Source organism: Pyrus communis, chromosome 4, assembly GCF_963583255.1.
Source record: "Pyrus communis chromosome 4, drPyrComm1.1, whole genome shotgun sequence".
In the NCBI taxonomy this organism is placed as follows: Eukaryota; Viridiplantae; Streptophyta; class Magnoliopsida; order Rosales; family Rosaceae; genus Pyrus; species Pyrus communis.
The window spans coordinates 11,864,759-11,884,047 of NC_084806.1; the positions used below are offsets into that span (position 1 = coordinate 11,864,759).

The 19,289-nt window shown below is 39.2% G+C and overlaps 3 protein-coding genes across 4 annotated transcripts; 1 reads left to right on the forward strand and 2 right to left on the reverse strand.

Annotated features, from left to right (window-relative positions):
- The first annotated feature begins 1,496 nt into the window (after positions 1-1,496).
- Positions 1,497-10,502, forward strand: LOC137731537 (probable ATP-dependent DNA helicase CHR12). The gene is made up of 12 exons (XM_068470661.1): positions 1,497-1,887; positions 2,208-2,367; positions 3,012-3,076; positions 3,310-3,498; positions 3,922-4,071; positions 4,703-5,059; positions 5,623-5,882; positions 6,058-6,273; positions 7,804-8,011; positions 8,108-8,261; positions 8,430-9,032; positions 9,443-10,502. The coding sequence occupies exons 1-12, from the start codon at positions 1,711-1,713 to the stop codon at positions 10,153-10,155; spliced, it is 3,252 nt and encodes a 1,083-aa protein (XP_068326762.1). The 5' UTR covers positions 1,497-1,710; the 3' UTR covers positions 10,156-10,502.
- A 382-nt stretch (positions 10,503-10,884) lies between these two features.
- On the reverse strand, positions 10,885-14,883 carry LOC137731548 (RAN GTPase-activating protein 2-like). Of its 2 annotated transcripts, none has more exons than XM_068470679.1 (2): positions 14,562-14,883; positions 10,885-13,154 (listed from the first exon to the last, which is right to left on the reverse strand). In XM_068470679.1, the coding sequence occupies exon 2, from the start codon at positions 13,128-13,130 to the stop codon at positions 11,493-11,495; it is 1,638 nt and encodes a 545-aa protein (XP_068326780.1). In that variant the 5' UTR covers positions 13,131-13,154; positions 14,562-14,883; the 3' UTR covers positions 10,885-11,492. The 2 variants fall into 2 exon arrangements, with proteins under 2 accessions (XP_068326780.1, XP_068326778.1); XM_068470677.1 differs by having other exon boundaries at positions 10,886-13,141.
- Positions 14,884-18,224: 3,341 nt separating this feature from the next.
- LOC137730566 (small ribosomal subunit protein uS9) lies at positions 18,225-18,919 on the reverse strand. The gene has a single exon (XM_068469550.1). The coding sequence runs from the start codon at positions 18,822-18,824 to the stop codon at positions 18,387-18,389; it is 438 nt and encodes a 145-aa protein (XP_068325651.1). The 5' UTR covers positions 18,825-18,919; the 3' UTR covers positions 18,225-18,386.
- Between the last annotated feature and the right edge of the window lie 370 nt (positions 18,920-19,289).

The window sequence follows — 19,289 nt, forward strand, 5'->3', positions numbered from 1 at the left end:
GTGAACAATCTTTTAGGTTCTAATTAGCAAGGCAGTGAGGTGATTGGCATCAATCCAATTGATTATCCAATCACTTAGTGAATTAAAACTTACTTTTAATTCACCTTCCTTTTGATGACTACATTTAATCATCTAGAAGAACTCACAAGCCATGAGTGACATCTAACCATATATCATGGCTACCCAAGCTAATGTAGAAGTTATTCGGATAACCTATTCAGTTGGAATTACAATGTAATTCGATCCTTCTCTAAAACAATACTCTCAATCACATTATTAGGGTATGGATTTATAATGTCAAACCCCTAATGTGATTATTCCTTCTTATATGATTCATTTGAGACGTATAGGAACGCTTTCCTTTATTACGCTCGATACTTCGGTCGAAGATTCCCGAATCATATCTTAGAGTATTCATCCTCTCTTATCGAGGATTAGAGATTCCTTGTTGTGCATTCACTTGCCTTCATGGCTAAGTGGCTTAACCCCAACGATGCCTTGAACACTCGCGAACGGAATGACTTTAACATAATCAAAGATTAAGTACTTAACCACAAGACAACGACGATGCCTCAGGTCAAAGGATTACTTACATTATTCCAACCATTAGAGTTACTTGCTTGACATGTGAGTAGACCTCCATGCAAGTACTCTCGTTCGATTGTGTTCAGTGAACTCATTCCCTTAATGAGCACCTACATACTTGTCTTAGTGTCGCTACACGAATGGGATGAGACTTTCCATCCTTCCAATTGAAGCGGACATAGTATGTACCGGTCTATGGATTGTCAGTATCCCTCCGACAATCCTATGACCAGGAACCTTTTTGGACATGATGGTTATGAGAAGAAGGTCTCTGTAATCTAACATCATTAGGTTACTTCTTCCATCGATCCATTGTCCATGGATTCACTATTTAGGACATATTTTGTTCATTGAGATAGTCCTAATTAGTATCTTTGCCTTCCGATGTATAAGAGTCATATATACATCAATTCATTGTCCTGAAAGGTTTCTTCCAAAGATTGACTTTCAGGGCATATTTCCAACATATATATATATATATATATATTTTTTTTTTTTTACACTTCTACAATAATTATTATTAATTTTACCCTCAAATAAATATATGAATAAATACATAATATAATATTAATAATATTGGTAGGTATGGTATACCATCGGTACTGGTTTTGGATACCAGTACCGTACCAAAACAGTATGGTACAAGTACCGTACCATTACAAATTGGAACAAATTTTTGATAATAATTTGGTATGGTATGCTTGGTAGGATGGTTGGTACGGTAATTTGATAAAAATTTCAACCGTAGGTATAACTGTCCCTATTTCTCATCCGCCCAGGGGTATTTCCGTCAAACAACAAAAAATAGAACCGTGTTTGGCAACGCCATAAGTACAATAATTCGGTCGTGATTTTTCCAATAAAACCCAAAGGAGAAAAAAGGGAGCGACAAAACCCACCCGAACGCCGAAACGAAGACAACAACCAAAGTAATCTGATAAACAGAGAGAGAGAGAGAGGGGGGAAGAGAGAGTGAGAGAGCGTGTGATATTTGTAAGGCAACATCTCACAGATAAAAATTCGTCCCCAAAAATAATTCATTTCAAAAAACGACCGTTTGAAATCAGATCGTATTTGGGAGGGGGGGGGGGTCCGTGCGTTCTTTCTCTCCCGCCAAGGTCCCCCATGGCCGAGCTGGACAGCAGCAGCGCCAGCCTCGACCACGTGCACAAGACCAAGTCCCTGATCTGCGCCCTCAACCTCCTCTCCCGCAACCTCCCCCTCCCTCCCGACCTATTCGACGTCGTTTCTTCCATCTATGAATGCGCCCCGGATGCCCTTCTCGACGGTGACGAGGGTTTGGTACGGTTTCTTCCCACTCCCTTTTGGCTTTTCCAAGTTTTGGGTTTTGGTTCTTGGGTTCTTGCCAATTTGGCGTCTTGGGTTGGTTTTTTGTGTGAATTAGCGGTTTGGCTTCGTTTCGATTTCAGGGTTTGGTTGAAGGTTGTGAAATATGAGATTTTGGAGGAAAAAGTTTCGACCTTTATGTGTTTAACTCAATTTAAATTGTTCACTGGAATAGGAAGGGGTTTTTTTTTTTTTTTTCTTGCAGCTTGTTTTTGTTTATCTTTTTGCTTCGTTGATTCGAAATTTAGTAACTTTGAGATATGTAATGCTTGCAGGATGGCCCTCATAGTTCTGCTTCAGAAGAGGACTTGTTAGCAGACCTTGAAGATGCACTGTTGGAACAACGTCAAAATTTCACCTCGGCTGCTTCATTAATAGAATCGAAACGAAAACGTTATGAAAGCTACATTCAGCATCGGTTAACCGAACTTGAAGGTGACTAGCTTTTACAATTTCATGAGAACTAATCACTGGTGTTTCACATTCCGTTGCTCATTTGCCATTCCTGCTAAACTTTATGAATGATATTTATTCAGCATCTAATAGCACTTTTGTATGTTTGGTAGAGTGGCGATATAATGTTTTATCAATAGGCTCCTAGTTGTTGTATGTAGAAATTTCTGCGCATTCAAACAATGTGAAGGAAAGAAAGAACAAAAGAAGAAGGAAAAGCTAAATATTTTTTATGATTGATCTGGTTGGCTTCTGTCCTCTCACCCACATTTTAAAGTAGATGTGAAAGTTACTGATTTGATTATAATGTGACCTCTGGGCCTCACCTCCTTTGCTGAAGAGGGCCAAGGTCAGGTTAGACTAGGTCTTGGGTCTGCAATTTTTTCCTGCAAAAGAACCATAGTGGTCATATGTTCATATCTTAACCTGCATTGCACTTAATTCGAAGACCACATCGTTTTTGCACCTTTGGGCCGTGTTTTAGCCAGTAATGTACTTAATTCAATGATCAGCCAGAAATTATTACTTCAACCCTATGAGTAGCGTTCTAAATTGCTTTTGGAGTCTCGTTAGTGTTTTTATGTGCAGTTATTGTCTAGCCTTACTTACTACTGATTTTGAATCAGAATTACCTTCAAGTAGAGGAGAGGACCTGCAGACAAAGTGCTTGCTCGAACTCTATGGGCTAAAGGTAAACTTGATGTGCTGAAATTATTTTGAAATTTCCATTTCAGATAGACACTTTTCGTTTTTGCCTGTGAGTCAAAAACTTTTATGTACCTTTTAGCATTTTCCATTTTCCTAAAATATACAACGGAAAAAGTCATTATTGTGATAGTTATTCAGAATGTTATGATTTATATTTTCTGGTACCGATGGATGACATGCATATGTCCTTGTTGGCAAGGACTTCTATTCTAGCAGCTTGCAGAATTGCAAAAGAAGGTTCGCTCTGAAGTGAGTTCAGAATACTCACTCCGTATGCATTGTGAGCATCCTGACAAAACATTGTTTGACTGGGGCATGATGCGATTGCGTCGTCCACTCTATGGTGTTGGAGATGCTTTTGCCATGGAGGCTGATGATCAGTTCAGGAAGAAACGAGATGCTGAGGTTCTATCCTAATACATGCTTTACTTATTTGAAATGGTCACACTTAGATGGGGATAATGAAATCTGGGTATTTAGAGTAACATAGAATTGACAGAATGGGGTGGCAGTCTTTGATTGATTGTATTTGGCTAGTAATTTTAACACTCCTCTTTTAGTCTTAGGCACTCCGCCTGTGAATGCAGAAGAAATTGTAAAGTATTCAGTTTGGCGTGCATATGGCGATAAGAGAAGTGCCAAAATTGCTGTCCTTGTTTTTTTTATAGGCTACCTTCTTTTGGTGTTAATAACGAGTAAACGTGAGGTTTAATTTTGTTGACATGAAGGCTATAAAATATCCGGGGCATTTCATAATTTTTTATATTTATGTTAAGTGCATCAGTGCATCCTGAAAGCTGCTGATACAGTAACATACCTTTGATGCAGCGCCTCTCAAGGTTAGAAGAGGAGGAGAAGAACAATATCGAGACTAGGAAAAGAAAATTCTTTACAGAAATACTTAATGCTGTTCGTGAATACCAATTGCAAATTCAGGCTTCTATGAAACGTCGGAAACAGAGGAATGATCATGTCCTGGTATGCTTTTTTGTCTTTTCATAATTATTACTGTTTTCTCTTCACCTGTAGCGTCTCGGTTTAAATGTATTGGGATAAACTCATCAAGGATTTTCATACTCAGTTTTGGAAGAGACCTAGGAACAGTCCTTATCTTTCACACAATCTTGATCTCCTACTCAGTGATGAGGCACAATATCCATGCTTACCATTAGATTGAAATCCGGGAACTGATAATTGAATCCGGATAAAGTACTTTATTTTTTGAATGTATGTTAGCTGTTGGATTTTGATCCAATAGCTCGCAAGCATAAATTTTCATGCTCCCCAAGGAGTAGGTGATGACTGTACACACTCACTCACACACACACACACACACCCACACATATACACACCCACACACCCATATTATATGTATACATCTGTATCAGAGATGCTTTAAATGGGGATCTCGTAAGCAAAAGGGATCACATGTGAGCCCAACTTCATCAAAACAGCAGTCTTTTAAATCTTCTTTACATCCTGAAGACAGGACTTGTTATATTAAGGGCCTGAACTAATACAAAATATGTTGGAATGGAATAAGGTGATTGCTATTCTTACTACATATTCATGGTGAAAGAGTCCTTTTATCATTATCTTATTTTGACAGAGTTGGCATGGAAAGCAAAGACAACGAGCCACACGGGCTGAGAAATTGAGGTTCCAAGCCTTAAAGGCTGATGATCAGGAAGCATACATGAGAATGGTTAAGGAGAGCAAGAATGAAAGGCTGACAATGCTTCTTGAAGAAACAAATAAACTCCTCGTTAATTTGGGAGCTGCTGTTCAACGGCAGAAAGATTCTAAACATTTAGAGGGTACTGAAGAAATGAAAGATTCTGAAGGTGATTTGACTGAGTTGGAAGAAGATGTGGAGCTCATTGATTCTGATTGTAATGATGACAGTAGTGACTTGCTTAAAGGTCAGCGGCAATATAACTCAGCCATCCATTCTATTCAGGAACAGGTAAAAGATAAAGTGTTATTCTTTGCCATTATAGGTTTCTTTTTTCTTTTTCACTCCATTGTTTATATTCCACTGTTGTACAATTTGACCTTTATAATTTATTTGTTTTAACTACTTTCTTGAATGGTATTGGTATCGGACCTTGACAGCTTTAATTTGGGCTTCCTAGGTCTTAGCATAAAATTAAGACACAAATCACTCATGTGGAAGTTCTTTTTGTGAACTTTATGGATTTATGAAAGCTCATGTTAATCAAATGAGCAACATGGCTTGAGTTACTTAATCTGTATGACAGGCATATGCTTTCTTTGTCTTAAGGATATTGAATTGACCCTTCTTTGGGAATTTCCTTGGCCTTCGACCATGCTTTCATTGTTAGTTTCTTGGCTATTATATTGTATGTGGGTGGGTTATGCTTATGAATTAACTAGTATAAGGGGTGGTCCATTTGGCTCATTTTCCGTGTGATCTAATTGAAAGCTTTTTAAAAGTTCTATTTGTGACAATGTTCGAATTGCTGAGTGCTTTGGAGTAGAGGATTTACTAATAATTAAATTCAACAGGTGACTGAGCAACCCTCCATGCTTCAAGGTGGAGAATTAAGGCCTTACCAGGTTGAGGGCCTACAATGGATGGTTTCCTTGTTCAATAACAATTTAAATGGTATTTTGGCTGACGAGATGGGTTTGGGTAAAACCATACAAACTATATCATTGATTGCATATCTCATTGAAAACAAGGGTGTTACTGGACCCCACTTGATAGTGGCACCGAAGGCCGTACTACCAAATTGGGTTAATGAATTTGCAACATGGGCTCCTAGGTATGTTTACAGGGTCTTTAAACAGTGATCTCTCTGTCTCTCTGTCTCTCTGTCTCTCTCTCTCTCTCTCTCTCTGTGTGTATATATATAAAGATATGATATATACCTACCTACATTCATGATAACATGAAAGAAGAATTATAATGGATCATTTATGTATTTTCTTCTTGACCAGTATTGCTGCCGTTCTTTATGACGGACGTCAAGACGAAAGGAAGGCAATGAAAGAAGAATTATCAGGGGAAGGAAAATTTAATGTGTTGATCACACATTATGACCTTATTATGAGGGATAAACAATTTTTGAAAAAAATCAACTGGTACTACCTGATCGTTGATGAAGGGCATAGATTGAAGAATCATGAGTGTGCTCTTGCACAAACACTTGCAGGGTACGTGCTACATGCCAATAGAGGCCTATTTTCTTTTGATGCTTTATATAAGTCTATGTTTCTTCTTTCAATTTTTTGTTTTTTACCAATTCAGTAGGGCTTATATATTAACCTTGTTATTGCCCCTCTAAGTGTGAGAACACTTGCTTCGATGCTTCATTTTATGCTTTTGCTTTCCAAATGGTGGTCATCTTGTCCACTCCTTGAGTAGTTTAATAATTTATGGCAATAAAAAATTTTTCGTTTTAAAAAAAGAGTAAATTGTAGCTATGGTCCCTTAACTTTAACTCAATTGGAGCAATGGTCCCTCAACTAAAAATCCATTACCATTGGTCCCTCAACTTTAATTCAACTGGAGAAATGGTCCCTTAACTTTAACCCAATTGTTGCAGTGGTCCTTCCAACCTAACTCGTTTTGACAAAAATTTTGATGTAGTTGACGAAAATGACCATAATTACACACTTTGATGAGTTGAGGGACCCTTATTATATAAATGGTCATTCCAACATAACTTATTTTGACAAAATTTTGACGAAATTGATGAAAATGACTATAGCTACACATTTTGATAAGTTGAGGGACCAATGATAATGGATTTTTAGTTGAGGGACCATTGCTCCAATTTGATTAAAGTTGAGGGACCATTGCTACAATTTACTCTTAAGAAAAAGGATTTATTTATTTTCTGTTTTTGGATGGGCAGAAAGCTGCTGTTTAGCTATTTATATCCTAATCTGATGATTCAAAAAAGCTGTTTATCCTACCTTTGGGTGAACAAACTTTAAAGATGAAAAGAAAAACTTTGTCCCGTTTTTCTTCTTTCCGAATATTTTTAACTTGGGTGTTTTCCGAATATTCTTAAACTTTGTGGGAATGCTGCTTTGTAACGATACATTTGTGGTTAAGTTTAAAGGTTGGTTGTAAAATTGGACTGAGATCATCAATGTACTTCCAAAGAAACAAAGAAAGAAACAAAGTTTTCGTGCAGATCATGTAAAAATCTAAAATGTATCTGACGGCAGCCAGAGCATTCCTAAACTTATCTAAATTGGTGGTTGCTCTCTGTTGTGTCATCATATGATTTAACGAACAAATCTAATAATACCAATGTGATTTTTCTCTGAGGGTGTGGTGTAGTTTTTTGTCCCCACTTCGTAGGCTCCCTACACTCATGAAATGTGAACTGAGACTGTTTACTTTGCAAAGGGCTTTCTCTGTTCAGGTAAAAGAAAGTCTCGGTCCTATATTTGAAGTTTGAACTAAGTCTTGGTATACTGATTTGATGCAAGTTTGAACTAAGTCTCGGTCCTATAGGTTCAATAGTGTTTGAGTTTTTATGAAGATTAAATGCAAGTTATTGCCTCCATTAGCAAATACATAAATGACTTGTGTTCCATAAATTTAATAATCTATTATCCTTTGAGTTCTTGACAGGTATTTTGGTTACTGTCTGCTGGTTTCTTTTTTTCCTACTTTTTATTTTTTATAATATGAAGGGTTCTTTAATTGAATTTTTTACTTGTACACAGTTACGATATGCGACGTAGACTTCTGTTGACTGGTACCCCGATACAGAATAGCTTGCAGGAGTTGTGGTCCCTGCTTAATTTCCTTCTCCCACACATTTTTAATTCAGTTCAGAATTTTGAGGACTGGTTTAATGCACCTTTTGCGGATCGGGGCAATATTTCTCTTACCGATGAAGAACAGCTATTGATCATTCGCCGTCTACATCATGTGGGTCTTTGCTCCCAGTTTCTGTTTATTTTGGTTTTGTGGACTTTTTTTTTTTTTTTTCCCTAAAAAAAATTGAAGCATTTCTTTATGTTGTAGGTTATACGGCCCTTCATACTAAGGAGGAAAAAAGATGAGGTGGAGAAGTTCCTTCCTGGAAAATCTCAAGTCATACTGAAATGTGACATGTCAGCATGGCAGAAAGTATACTATCAGCAAGTTACAGATGTGGGCAGAGTTGGGCTCGATAATGGTTTGTAGCTTTGTTGGAAATCCTCTACATTAATGTTAATGCGTTTCACCATTCTTCTTACCTGAATATAGGTTGAAACATTGTGATAGTTAACGTCCTTGAAAAGCAGTCTAAAATTGCAATGATTATTTATTCTGTCATAATTTACTGATGAGAACTTGTTTTTAGGTTCTGGAAAATCAAAGAGCTTGCAGAACCTGACAATGCAACTCAGGAAGTGTTGTAACCACCCATACCTTTTTGTGGGAGATTATAACATGTGGCGCAAGGAGGAGATCATCAGGGCATCGGGAAAGTTTGAACTACTTGATCGTCTACTCCCAAAACTCTACAAAGCGGGGCACAGAATCCTGCTTTTCTCACAAATGACTCGTCTCATGGACATTCTTGAAATTTATATGCAACTTCACGACTTTAAGTTTCTTCGACTGGATGGTTCAACAAAAACTGAGGAAAGAGGGACTCTGCTTAAGAAATTCAACGCTCCAGACTCTCCTTATTTCATGTTTCTCTTGAGCACTCGTGCTGGAGGCCTTGGTTTGAACTTACAAACAGCAGATACGGTAATAATTTTCGACAGTGATTGGAATCCCCAGATGGACCAACAGGCAGAGGATAGGGCTCATCGTATAGGTCAAAAGAAAGAAGTTAGGGTATTTGTGTTGGTTAGTGTTGGATCGATTGAAGAAGTAATTTTAGAGCGTGCTAAACAGAAGATGGGCATAGATGCCAAGGTCATCCAGGCTGGACTGTTTAATACAACTTCCACAGGTTGGTTGTACTTCAATTTCATGCAATTTTTTCTGCTATGATGTCATTACTTCTAGCAAGAAAGAACTAGGTTTTATTGACTGCTTCATTACGTTGCTTGCACATGCTTTCTACACATGCATCACGTTCGTACAAATGTAGTTTCATAATACACATGCATGTCATTCCAAAGTCAGAACCACTGCACTGAGTTGCAACTATTATCGATCTTGAGCTTGCTGTTGAACCCCGCATAAACTACAAGGTCAAAACTGTGTTTCTTTTTTCACTCACGGTAATGCAACACATGTGCATCAGAGATTGAATGGAAGGGATGTCTTGCACCTTGCACGGTTAAGATAAACTCATTTTCTTTATTTTCTGCTCCACTATGGCTGTATTCTGACGAAAGATATACCTTGTGTTTGCAGCTCAGGACAGAAGAGAGATGTTGGAAGAAATCATGCGCAAGGGTACAAGATCGCTTGGGGCAGATGTGCCAAGTGAGCGAGAAATCAACCGCCTTGCTGCCAGATCAGAAGAGGAGTTCTGGCTGTTTGAGAAAATGGACGAGGATAGAAGGCGAAAAGAGAACTACAGATCTCGCCTTATGGAAGACCATGAGGTTCCTGAGTGGGCATATTCAACACCTGATAAGCAAATTGCTACGAAAGGCTTTGACAGTGGCAGTATCACAGGAAAGCGCAGGAGAAAGGCGGTACAGTCTTATTCTGATGGCCTTAGTGATTTACAGTGGATGAAAGCTGTGGAAAATGGAGCAGACATATCGAATCTTTCAGGCAGAGTAAAAAAGAGAAATCACGCTCAATCGGATGGCGTTGTATTAGTTAGTGGTAATGCAGGAACAGAGGAAAAAGTTACAAAATTGATTCCAAATGTTCCATTGGTGAGAGAGGGAGATAGTGAAGATACCTACGCGTTGACCCCAGCCTCGAAGAGACACAAGTCTGAAGGGCCTAAAATAGAGAAACACGAAAGTCACGCAGCTGGAGGAAGTGGTTTGAATGGGCCCATCTTGACGTTCAAGATACATCGGAAGAAGAGATCAAGCTATGTTAACCCAAGTTCATCCTCTGATGGCAGAGGGCAAAATGCCAATGTCAGAGGAAATGGATGGGCTTAATCGAATTGGCTCAGCTAGTTACCTGAGCATGATTGTAGTTGCTGTCTTGTACATGGTCTTGAGCATTGACCAGCTTGCAGCTGCTCGGTTTACGCAAATGCTTCACGACTTTGTAGACTGATCTGGTCATGTGTGACACTGACTTAACCTCCATACATTCTGGTTCTTGTAAGAAGTCCAGCACGTAGAGCAGCAGCGTGAACTTTATGAGCTCGGAATTATTGATAGCACATTCCGATCTCTTTGTCAGGCTCAGTAGGATAATGTATCAAAGAAGAATTATGGTAGGAAAATGTATAAATTGATAATCTTTTGGTTTACAATTAATTAGAGATTGCATCCGTTTCAGAGAAGTTATTTTACAAGCAGAAACTTCTTCCTCGTAAAGTTTACGTGATTGCTTTTGAAAGCGATTTTTAAGAATAGATAACGCTTATGATGGCTTTTGGCTGATGAAGCTAAAAATGCTTATAGGCCATGAGTACTGTACACTTACCACGTATTTGTACCATCTCTCTTGTAGAAATGATGGTACAAAAGTAACATTTTTTATAGGTCAAAGAAACCTTCTTTGAAAATCAAACGCTTCTTCAAGAACCAAGTTCAAGTATTTTTACAAGTACTTTCATAAAAATTTCAACGTGTTTGTAATAAAAGCACTTTGAGCAAAATACTTACGATAAAAAGTGCTTCCTATAGAAGTAGTCCTAAACGAGCGAACAAACCTACTAGCAGTAAATGGCATGCGTTTAAAGCAACAACCCGCAGACACAATGTGGGAAAGAACAACCGTAAGAGTAAAGCATCAAGGCTGTGTTCCACTTCCATGAGTAAAGCCTCTCAGAGAAGAGAACAAAGCCTTTTCACTCATGGAACAAGGCCAAATCAGAATCATCAAATCACGTCATTTAACAGTAGTAATATCACATATTTCGTTCTAACGTCCCTCTAGGGAGACATCCGATAAAATTGGAATGATATATTCTGTTCTAACACCAGCAGCAATGCTTTGCTGCGTTGCATAAAATAATATCCAGAATAACCCTCATACATAGCAACATCAGAAATCAACTAGAGCCACATCTATCACAAAAAACAGGAACTAACAATGATTAACTGACTACACGACGATAAAAGAAGCAATTTAAACCCAATTCTACAAACACCCGTCATCACACAACTCTAAGAAACAGCTGGTGCCAACTGATGCATAATAAGATTCTATAGTCTTCCTAAAAGCTGCAAATACCCTCATCAGTAATTGATGTTAAAGAGGGTATTAACTCTGCGGAACCTAATCAGGAAAGAGAAAAACACCTAGACATAAGAGAGGACCTCTATTCCTCTTGGCCAACTTCAAGGTTTTTCAGTTTTGATTCCAATTCGTCTTCATTGCCTTCGCCCTCTCCAGATTCTTTGTCGTCATCTTCATCTTCATCTTCATCGTCGTCATCTTCTCCTTCAGGGTCATTCTCGTCCAAAGATCCAAGCATGTCGGGAGTTTTCTTGAATGCATCCTTCAGCTCATCAATGCCCTCATCAGAAATGAAATTTGCATTGATGTTGAGCAACTTAAAACCGGGCTTCTGAACCACAGCCTGCGCCAAAGCACGAGCCCCTGCTCTTCTGATTTGGTTGGTGTTGAAATCAACTTCCTGCAACTCCGCATGGCCCTCCAACACCTTGCTGATCTGAATAGTGCCTTCATCCTTAAGGCTGTTCTCACCTAAATTCAGCTTGGCCAGATGTGGTTTGGCTGCTATACAAGCTGCTATAGCAGGAGCAGCTTTAGCTGTTATGTCGTTTCCAGCAATGTCAAGGACTTCAAGTGCAGGAGCTGATTCCTTGAGAACATTGGCAATTGCAACTGCACCCTCATCTTCTAGGTTCAAGTAACTAAGGTAAATCTCTGTCAAATTGTCATGCTTGGAAAGAGCTTTACTCAATGCGACTCCACCTTCTACACCAAACATGTTGTCCCGCAAGTCCAGCTTTTCCAAATGGGTACAAGTCCCAAGTGCTTCAGATAAGGCAACTCCTCCCTCAGAGCCAACCCTCGTGGAGGAGCAACGGAAATTGTTCAATAGGGGAGAACGCTTGACAACCTCAGCAATAGCAATTGCCCCCTCATCTCCTGTCATATTATTATGAAAATGGAGGACTCTAAGCTTCTCTGTGGAAGGAATCAACTCACAAACTGCTCGAGCAGCTTCTTCTGAAATGCCATCATTCATCAAATAGAGTTCCTCCAAGTCACTTTGTGATTTCAGGAGTGCCCCAAAAGCCCGAACACCTTTCTCACCCAAGGCATTGTTGGAGAGATTCAAATACTTCAAAACACTACCTTCTAAGGCAGCGGCAAATATATTCATGATTTCAAGAGCTTCTGCCTCCGGTCTTCCTGCTATAAAATCTGAAAGGTCAACTTCTTTCAACTGGTTCTTAAGAGAAACCAATATGGGCTCAGCAACATGGGCTGCTCCGAGACCAAAGCTTCTATTGCTGAAGCATATTTTGGTGTAAGTGTTCCCTGGCTCCTTCAGTGACTTCAAAAGCTCCTCAGCTTCCTCAGCCTCTATAAAAGCCCGTTGGGCCTTCGATATATCAAACAAGGTCTCAGTGGGTGTGGTACCAGATGTCACTTTTCCATCCTCCTTGCTTCTAGGTCCTTTTTTGAGAACTTCAAGCAGGAGCTTACTGCATTCCCGGGCATAAAGCTGCACTGCAGAACTTCCATCCCCATCAGGTTCATTTTCATAGTTTTGATCTGCAGTAGCAAAAGCGACATCCTCAATTCGTTTTGCATTTTCCTCAGCCTCTTCCTTACTCAGACAGCCATACTTCTCAGTGAAAAGGGATTTAGAACTAAGATTGTTTATCATCCGCTCCACAAGCACTTTCCTTGTATTTTGGCTAGGAGGCCATAGTTTAATTGAAAATGGACGGCGTTCTGAATTCAGAGTTGTGGCATCCATTGCAACAAAACCTACAATTGCAGGCTGCGGTTATGTAAATGACACTCATAAACACTAAAATGAAAAGATAAGCAACCTACTTATGACATACATATAAAGTTCCAAGATATTAAATGATAACCATCAAGAATTTTCAGAATGAATGTTTCAGGATATGAGAGATAAAACTCCTATAATATCAGAAACAACATCCTTTACCCAACATAATTCTTGACAACAGAAAAAAAAAAATTAAGTTAATAAATGCAGATGATAATTATTGACCTAAAAACTGCGAAAGAGACTCGGAATTTAGAAAATAACAATGATGCAATAGAACTTCTCTTCCTCTTCACGGGAGGAGAAAATTTGTAACGCAAACAAAACTAAAGCACACAATTAAAACCTTCTTAACTATTATCATGCAACTCACTTCATTTTTAACTTTTAACCAATTTTTTCCCATATATATAGATTCCCCATATGTTATGTTGCCCCTTAATAAGCATTACCAATCAAGTTTCTTCACTTTCCCCCCCTTTCTAGCAATCAGAGGGTTTAGAGGACATTTCACTCAGACCAAAACAACGAGGAAATTTCACAGTTCCATTTGGTAAAAGGTACTGTCAACAAATGCAAATGATAGAGTGAAGCAGTGACTTTTCTGCTTCTTATAATCTAAAACATTGAAAACATTATCATACAATTAAAGAATCACCATACGGAAAATTTTTCTTCCATTATTTTCGGATAACTTTTCCCCCTACAACACTCTAGTCCAATCTCCATCTAGAAGGGTCATCAAAAATTGAAACCGGTCAATACGGCACACTCACAACAGATGTACTCTCTCTCATAAAAACCAAAGAGAGAACCTCACTGGGCTGCTCAATTATCCAATTATCATACTAGATCCAAAAGTTTACAGCCCTGCAGTCCCCGGCCACGGGATTGATTCCACTGCAGACCATGTCATTCATTCTCTCTTTTCTCATCTCCAATGCACACTCATATATATTACGACAAAAAAAATCATATCTGTAATTTTGGCTATAGCCGATGGATCCAACAATCTCATTGAACCAACCCCATTCTCCAAAACTAAACATAAAACTGTCAAATAACCAATGTCATGAACTTATTTATTGGATAAATGTCAAGGTACCAAAGAACTACCAATAAAAACCCACAAAGATTCAAACTTCCACAGTAAATATAATCAGCAACAAATATAAAATTATCAACTAGAAATCAAATATGCCAAATGAATCTGAACCCTCCAAGCAAAACAAAAAACAATCCAGAACAGATAATCAGTCAAAGAAAACGAAATGGGGTTCAGTAGCTTCATAAATTTCAAATTAAAGCCAGATTATCAAGCACAAAACGTTACCCTAAAACTGGAAAAGTAGGTAAAACCGAAGCAAAAGTTGAAGAGAAAGAAATGGGTACCTTTCTTTTTCTCTCCCGCTTTCTGGGTACTTTGGGATTTTCAGAGATTCAAACGGAGCCTTGAAATGGAAGAAAGCAATAGAGGGAAAAGAGAGTGGAGGGAAAAACTGAAAATTAAGGGCAGCGGAGTGCGTGTAGGTATTTTGGATTTATAAATATTTAGGGGAACATTGTGTCAATTATCATGCGCGTTTCCGGCCGCCACTTTTGATGTTTGGAAGGCAAGATAGCAATGTGACATATGCGGATAGGGTTTGGTTCCCAAACTGAATCAGAGAGAGTAGTATTATTTGGCAATTTCCTTTTTCTTTTGTTTGACGCAAAAATGAGTTTGTTGCAATGTTCTTCCCCCTTTCTTCATGCTTTTAAAGAAAAGTGTAAATACGTTTGGAAATACATGTATAAAATATTTACTATAAATACTTTAAAATTCAAAATACTATTGAATTGGCGGTCAATGAGTATAGGTCATCTGAATTTTTAAAAAGCGAGCGCTTATCTTTTCAATAGTAATATTCCATACGAGTGCAAGTGAGAGTACGCGGTTAAATTCTCATTTCAACGGTAACATTAAAAGAGTTTTTATATATATACGTAACAACTGCCGAAGAACGGTCAGCGAGATATTTACAATGACAAACCAAATTTTACAAGGAAACACATGAAAAATTAGATAAATCAACTACTGGAAACAAAATTTAAAAAAAAAAAAAAAAAAAACGCATAACAGCAGCAGCTCCAAATGCAAACCATCCTTACCAGTTCCACCGATATTAGTGGCCTCCCATGGCCATGCTCACCCACTCTTCCCTCTCTATCTCTAGGTTGCAATCATATTGAGTTAGCATGACAAGCCTGCAGTGTATGAGTTAAAATAAAATAACCCGATCTACGTAATAAGGTATCGTGTGCTTTGGGGCAACACACACAATATTGATGTAAGATGTTGATTTTTGTGTGGTACAAGAAAAACTTGCTATATAGGAGTGTTGGGAGTCGTAGGTAATAAAAGTAGTAGCTTTTCCAACTACATGTCATAAAAAGCTTTGCTTATAAAGCAATAATGAATCTATACAAATACGTATAACACGACTCCAAGTGGGTTAATTTTCTCCAAGAACGGGCTTAGAAACAAGGACCACGCATTGATAACGATGAGTTAAAATGTTAAACTCGTGGGACTATCATTTAGGTGCATTTGTTGCCAACTTTTCTAAAGTTCTTGAGAAACAAGCTAAAAAGAACAAGGGGAGCAATCGAAGGAGAGGGAAAGTTTGGTGTAACTGAATTTCCATCTTTTCTATTGATGATGGTAATTACAACTGTGGCATTTATAGATCACAACATAAGCCACTCTTATAACCGCCTTAAGACACAAGTACCCTTCTTTTAGTTTCACTAAGCTTTTGAAGCACCAAAAGAAGGTGTAAGATTATCTCCCCTCCTATTTGAACGATTACGGCTAAGGCCTGCAATGCTGCAAAGAAGCATTCAGGAGGCGGTTGATAACAAGGTTTTGAAAGAGGTTATGATCTTTGGCAGGTTTTGGTAGATGGACTAGTCCCTGGAAATGCTGCTTTCACTAAATTCATGATATCTGGGTTTTGTAAGTAGAAGCAATATACTAGTGTCCCAACTCCTGCACCAATTGCAAAGAACCGTGTCCTAGATAATTATACGTATCAGGAGGTAATCAATTAGGTGTGTAAGAAACGAAAGCGAAAGGGGCTTCAGGGTTTTGCGGGATTTCAGCGATCTAAAGGAACATGGGTATGATCGAGAAGGGATATCGTCCAAATGAGTACACGTACACAGCAATGCAATGACGCGAGGGCGCGTTTACAAGTGACCTAAAGTTGTCGTTGAATCGGTTAAATGAATTTTCTCTTATATGGTCTCCAAAACATGCCTGACAGGTTGATACCTATAATTTTTGGGCATTGTTTTCTGTGGGTGAAATGTATTTCATGTTTTGGCAAGGCCGTCATCAGCATTGTTACATGAGCGATGACATGAATGCGCCGTTCCCTCTTCATCCCTTATGCACAGAAAACAGTTGCTAACAGGTTGATTGATTTCTGTTATTCAAGTAAAGGGGAAACGCTTGCTTTGGATGTCTGGAGGCGTTACTTACACTTCATCTACTGGGATGCTCTCTCTACCCGACATCCCAGTCGACGAGTTATTCACAGATGTACGGTGGCCAGTTGGTTATATTCTTTGGGTGGAGGTGTTTGGGCGGGTTGGGGTTGAACAAGGTTTGGGTAGATGGTGGGGGAGAGGTAAGGGAGGTGGTGCAGGACAAGAGGGATGAGCTGGGCAACTCTGGGTTCCAACTTTCTGATTAGTCCGAAAGACCAGTTGAGATTGATCAAACGGCTACTTAACAGGGGTGAACTTTGATATCTGATCAAGATTTCCCAGAAATTTCTAAAGAACTTCGTTAGGCACATGAAAATACAATCATCAGACAATGGCACTTCGTTATCGAAGGCAAGCAGATGCAAAATTAGCATTTCGAAAACTGAGCAAGAAATCATGGCCAATTAAAGCAAAGGTTACAAGGATAGTAGAAGCTGGCTATACCATCTGCGGCTATAAAAACCCAAGACCAGGGTTTGAACATTACAATAAGCAAATGCATTTCCAATTTCTTCTAGGGCAAAGATCAAATGAAAATCATACCCAATTGACCCTAACCTTAAATACTCCAACTAGGGGTGCAACTTGGGTTGGGCCAATCCAAACCCGCCCATGTCCAACCCGACTTTAAACTGAACAAGTGGGTTTTTTTTTTTTTAGTTAATAACCCGCCCGAACCCAACCCAATTTCAACCCGTTCCTTGATTGGGTTGAGTTGGGTTGATCATTTGCCCGTCCATCCCCAACTCAACCTAACCCGACTAACCAAACCCAATCTAACCAAATTGTAACCCATATCAATTAATGCTCATACTACACCCAAGTGTGCCAAGTCCAAAAACCAACGCCCTTTCTAATAATTTTTTAATAAATTACCCTTTATAATTTACTTAAGCTTTTAGGGAATAAGAGGCTTTGATTAGTCAGCCCATATTCATAGTCTCTAAATCCTAAGCTTTATAGTAGATTGATTTATGAAATTAGAGTTAGCTAGCTTTGATGCTACTTGGTTTAAATTTTTTAGGAATTCTTGGAAACTAAGTTGTTACAAGATTAAACTTGAAAAAGTTGGGCGACCCAAACCCAACCCAAGTAAACCCTAACCCAATTAAACCCGACCCCAAACAAACCCGAATGAAACCCAACCCGAGCCTGAGCCCGAATTGTAAAAGTTGGTTAGGATTGGGTTGACCTTCCAACCCACCTGAGTTGCACCCCTAACTCCAACTACCCTAAACATGTTTGGTTCATGTTGTCCCGATTCGAGAAATACGGCATCCTGTTCCAAGTTTGGTTCCATAAAATTACAACTTCAATTGTAATTTCATAACAGCGAATAAGCTAATTAGGTTCACTAAACCTAAGCAATAAAAGGATGCCTAAAGTTAAAAGCTTGCCTAAGTTTATTTCTAAATCTCAAAGCAAAAACCCTGCCTCAATCAACTATAGTAAGAGTAAGAGCAACATTCTCTAAGCAAAGAATCGAAAACCCGAAAAACCAAACCCGGAAACATTCAATCATTCTTCAAAATATCACCAAATTATAACTAAGCATAAACATCCAGAACACTTTCAAAATCCATAGCAAATATTAAAACTAGGAATTAAAACAAAACACCGATTGAGATCAATTTCGATACGAAAGCGATAGAAATAACATAAATTGAAAAAGGGGCAATACTCTCAACGGTAGGACTTCTGGAACCTGGCTCTGGCACCGCGACCACCGAACTTCTTGGGCTCGCAGCGCCGGGGATCAGCGACGAGGAGAGTCCTGTCGTACCTGACCAGGATGTCCTTGATCTCCTTCTTGCTCTGCTCGTCAACGTACTTCTGGTAAAACGCCACGAGGGCCTTGGCGATGCTCTGACGGATGGCGTAGATCTGGGAGGTGTGGCCTCCGCCTTTGACTCGGATCCTCATGTCGACGCCGGCGAAGCGCTGTCGACCGAGCAGCAGGATCGGCTCGTAGGCCTTGAATCGGAGGATCTCAGGCTCGACGAGCTCGATTGGGCAGCCGTTGATCTTGATCAGGCCGCGTCCGCGCTTGCAGTAGGTCACTGCCACCGCCGTCTTCTTCCGACCGAAGCATTGCACGGACTCGATAGCTGGGGCCGCCATGGTGTTGCTCTCTAGGGTTTGGGGTCTCCTCTCCTGGGGGCTCTGTGTGTCTCTGCGCGCTACGAGCTTGGAGGCGCAAGACGGAAGTGTGGGAAATCTTAAATGAGAGAGAGATAGGGTTTTTGGTTGATTGGACGGCTGAGATTGTTTTGTGAAGCAACAGTAAGATGGGTACCGAGGAAAATGTATTTTTTCTGGACTGAGCCATTACATCGTTTCCGTCCGGCCCATCGTTAGAGGTCCATACTTTATGTTGGGTTGTAAAATTATGAATAATTCACACCAATGCATGCAACTTTTAATTTGGATTTTGTAAAACATGGTGCAAATGCCACTCATATTAATGTATCCATTAAAATTGACTAGATGAGATGTAGATGTCACTTTCTTTTTGGATTACACAACTAAACGAGATGTAGATGGAGCATTCTCAATGCAAACTGAGGATTAAGACGAAAATGTAAC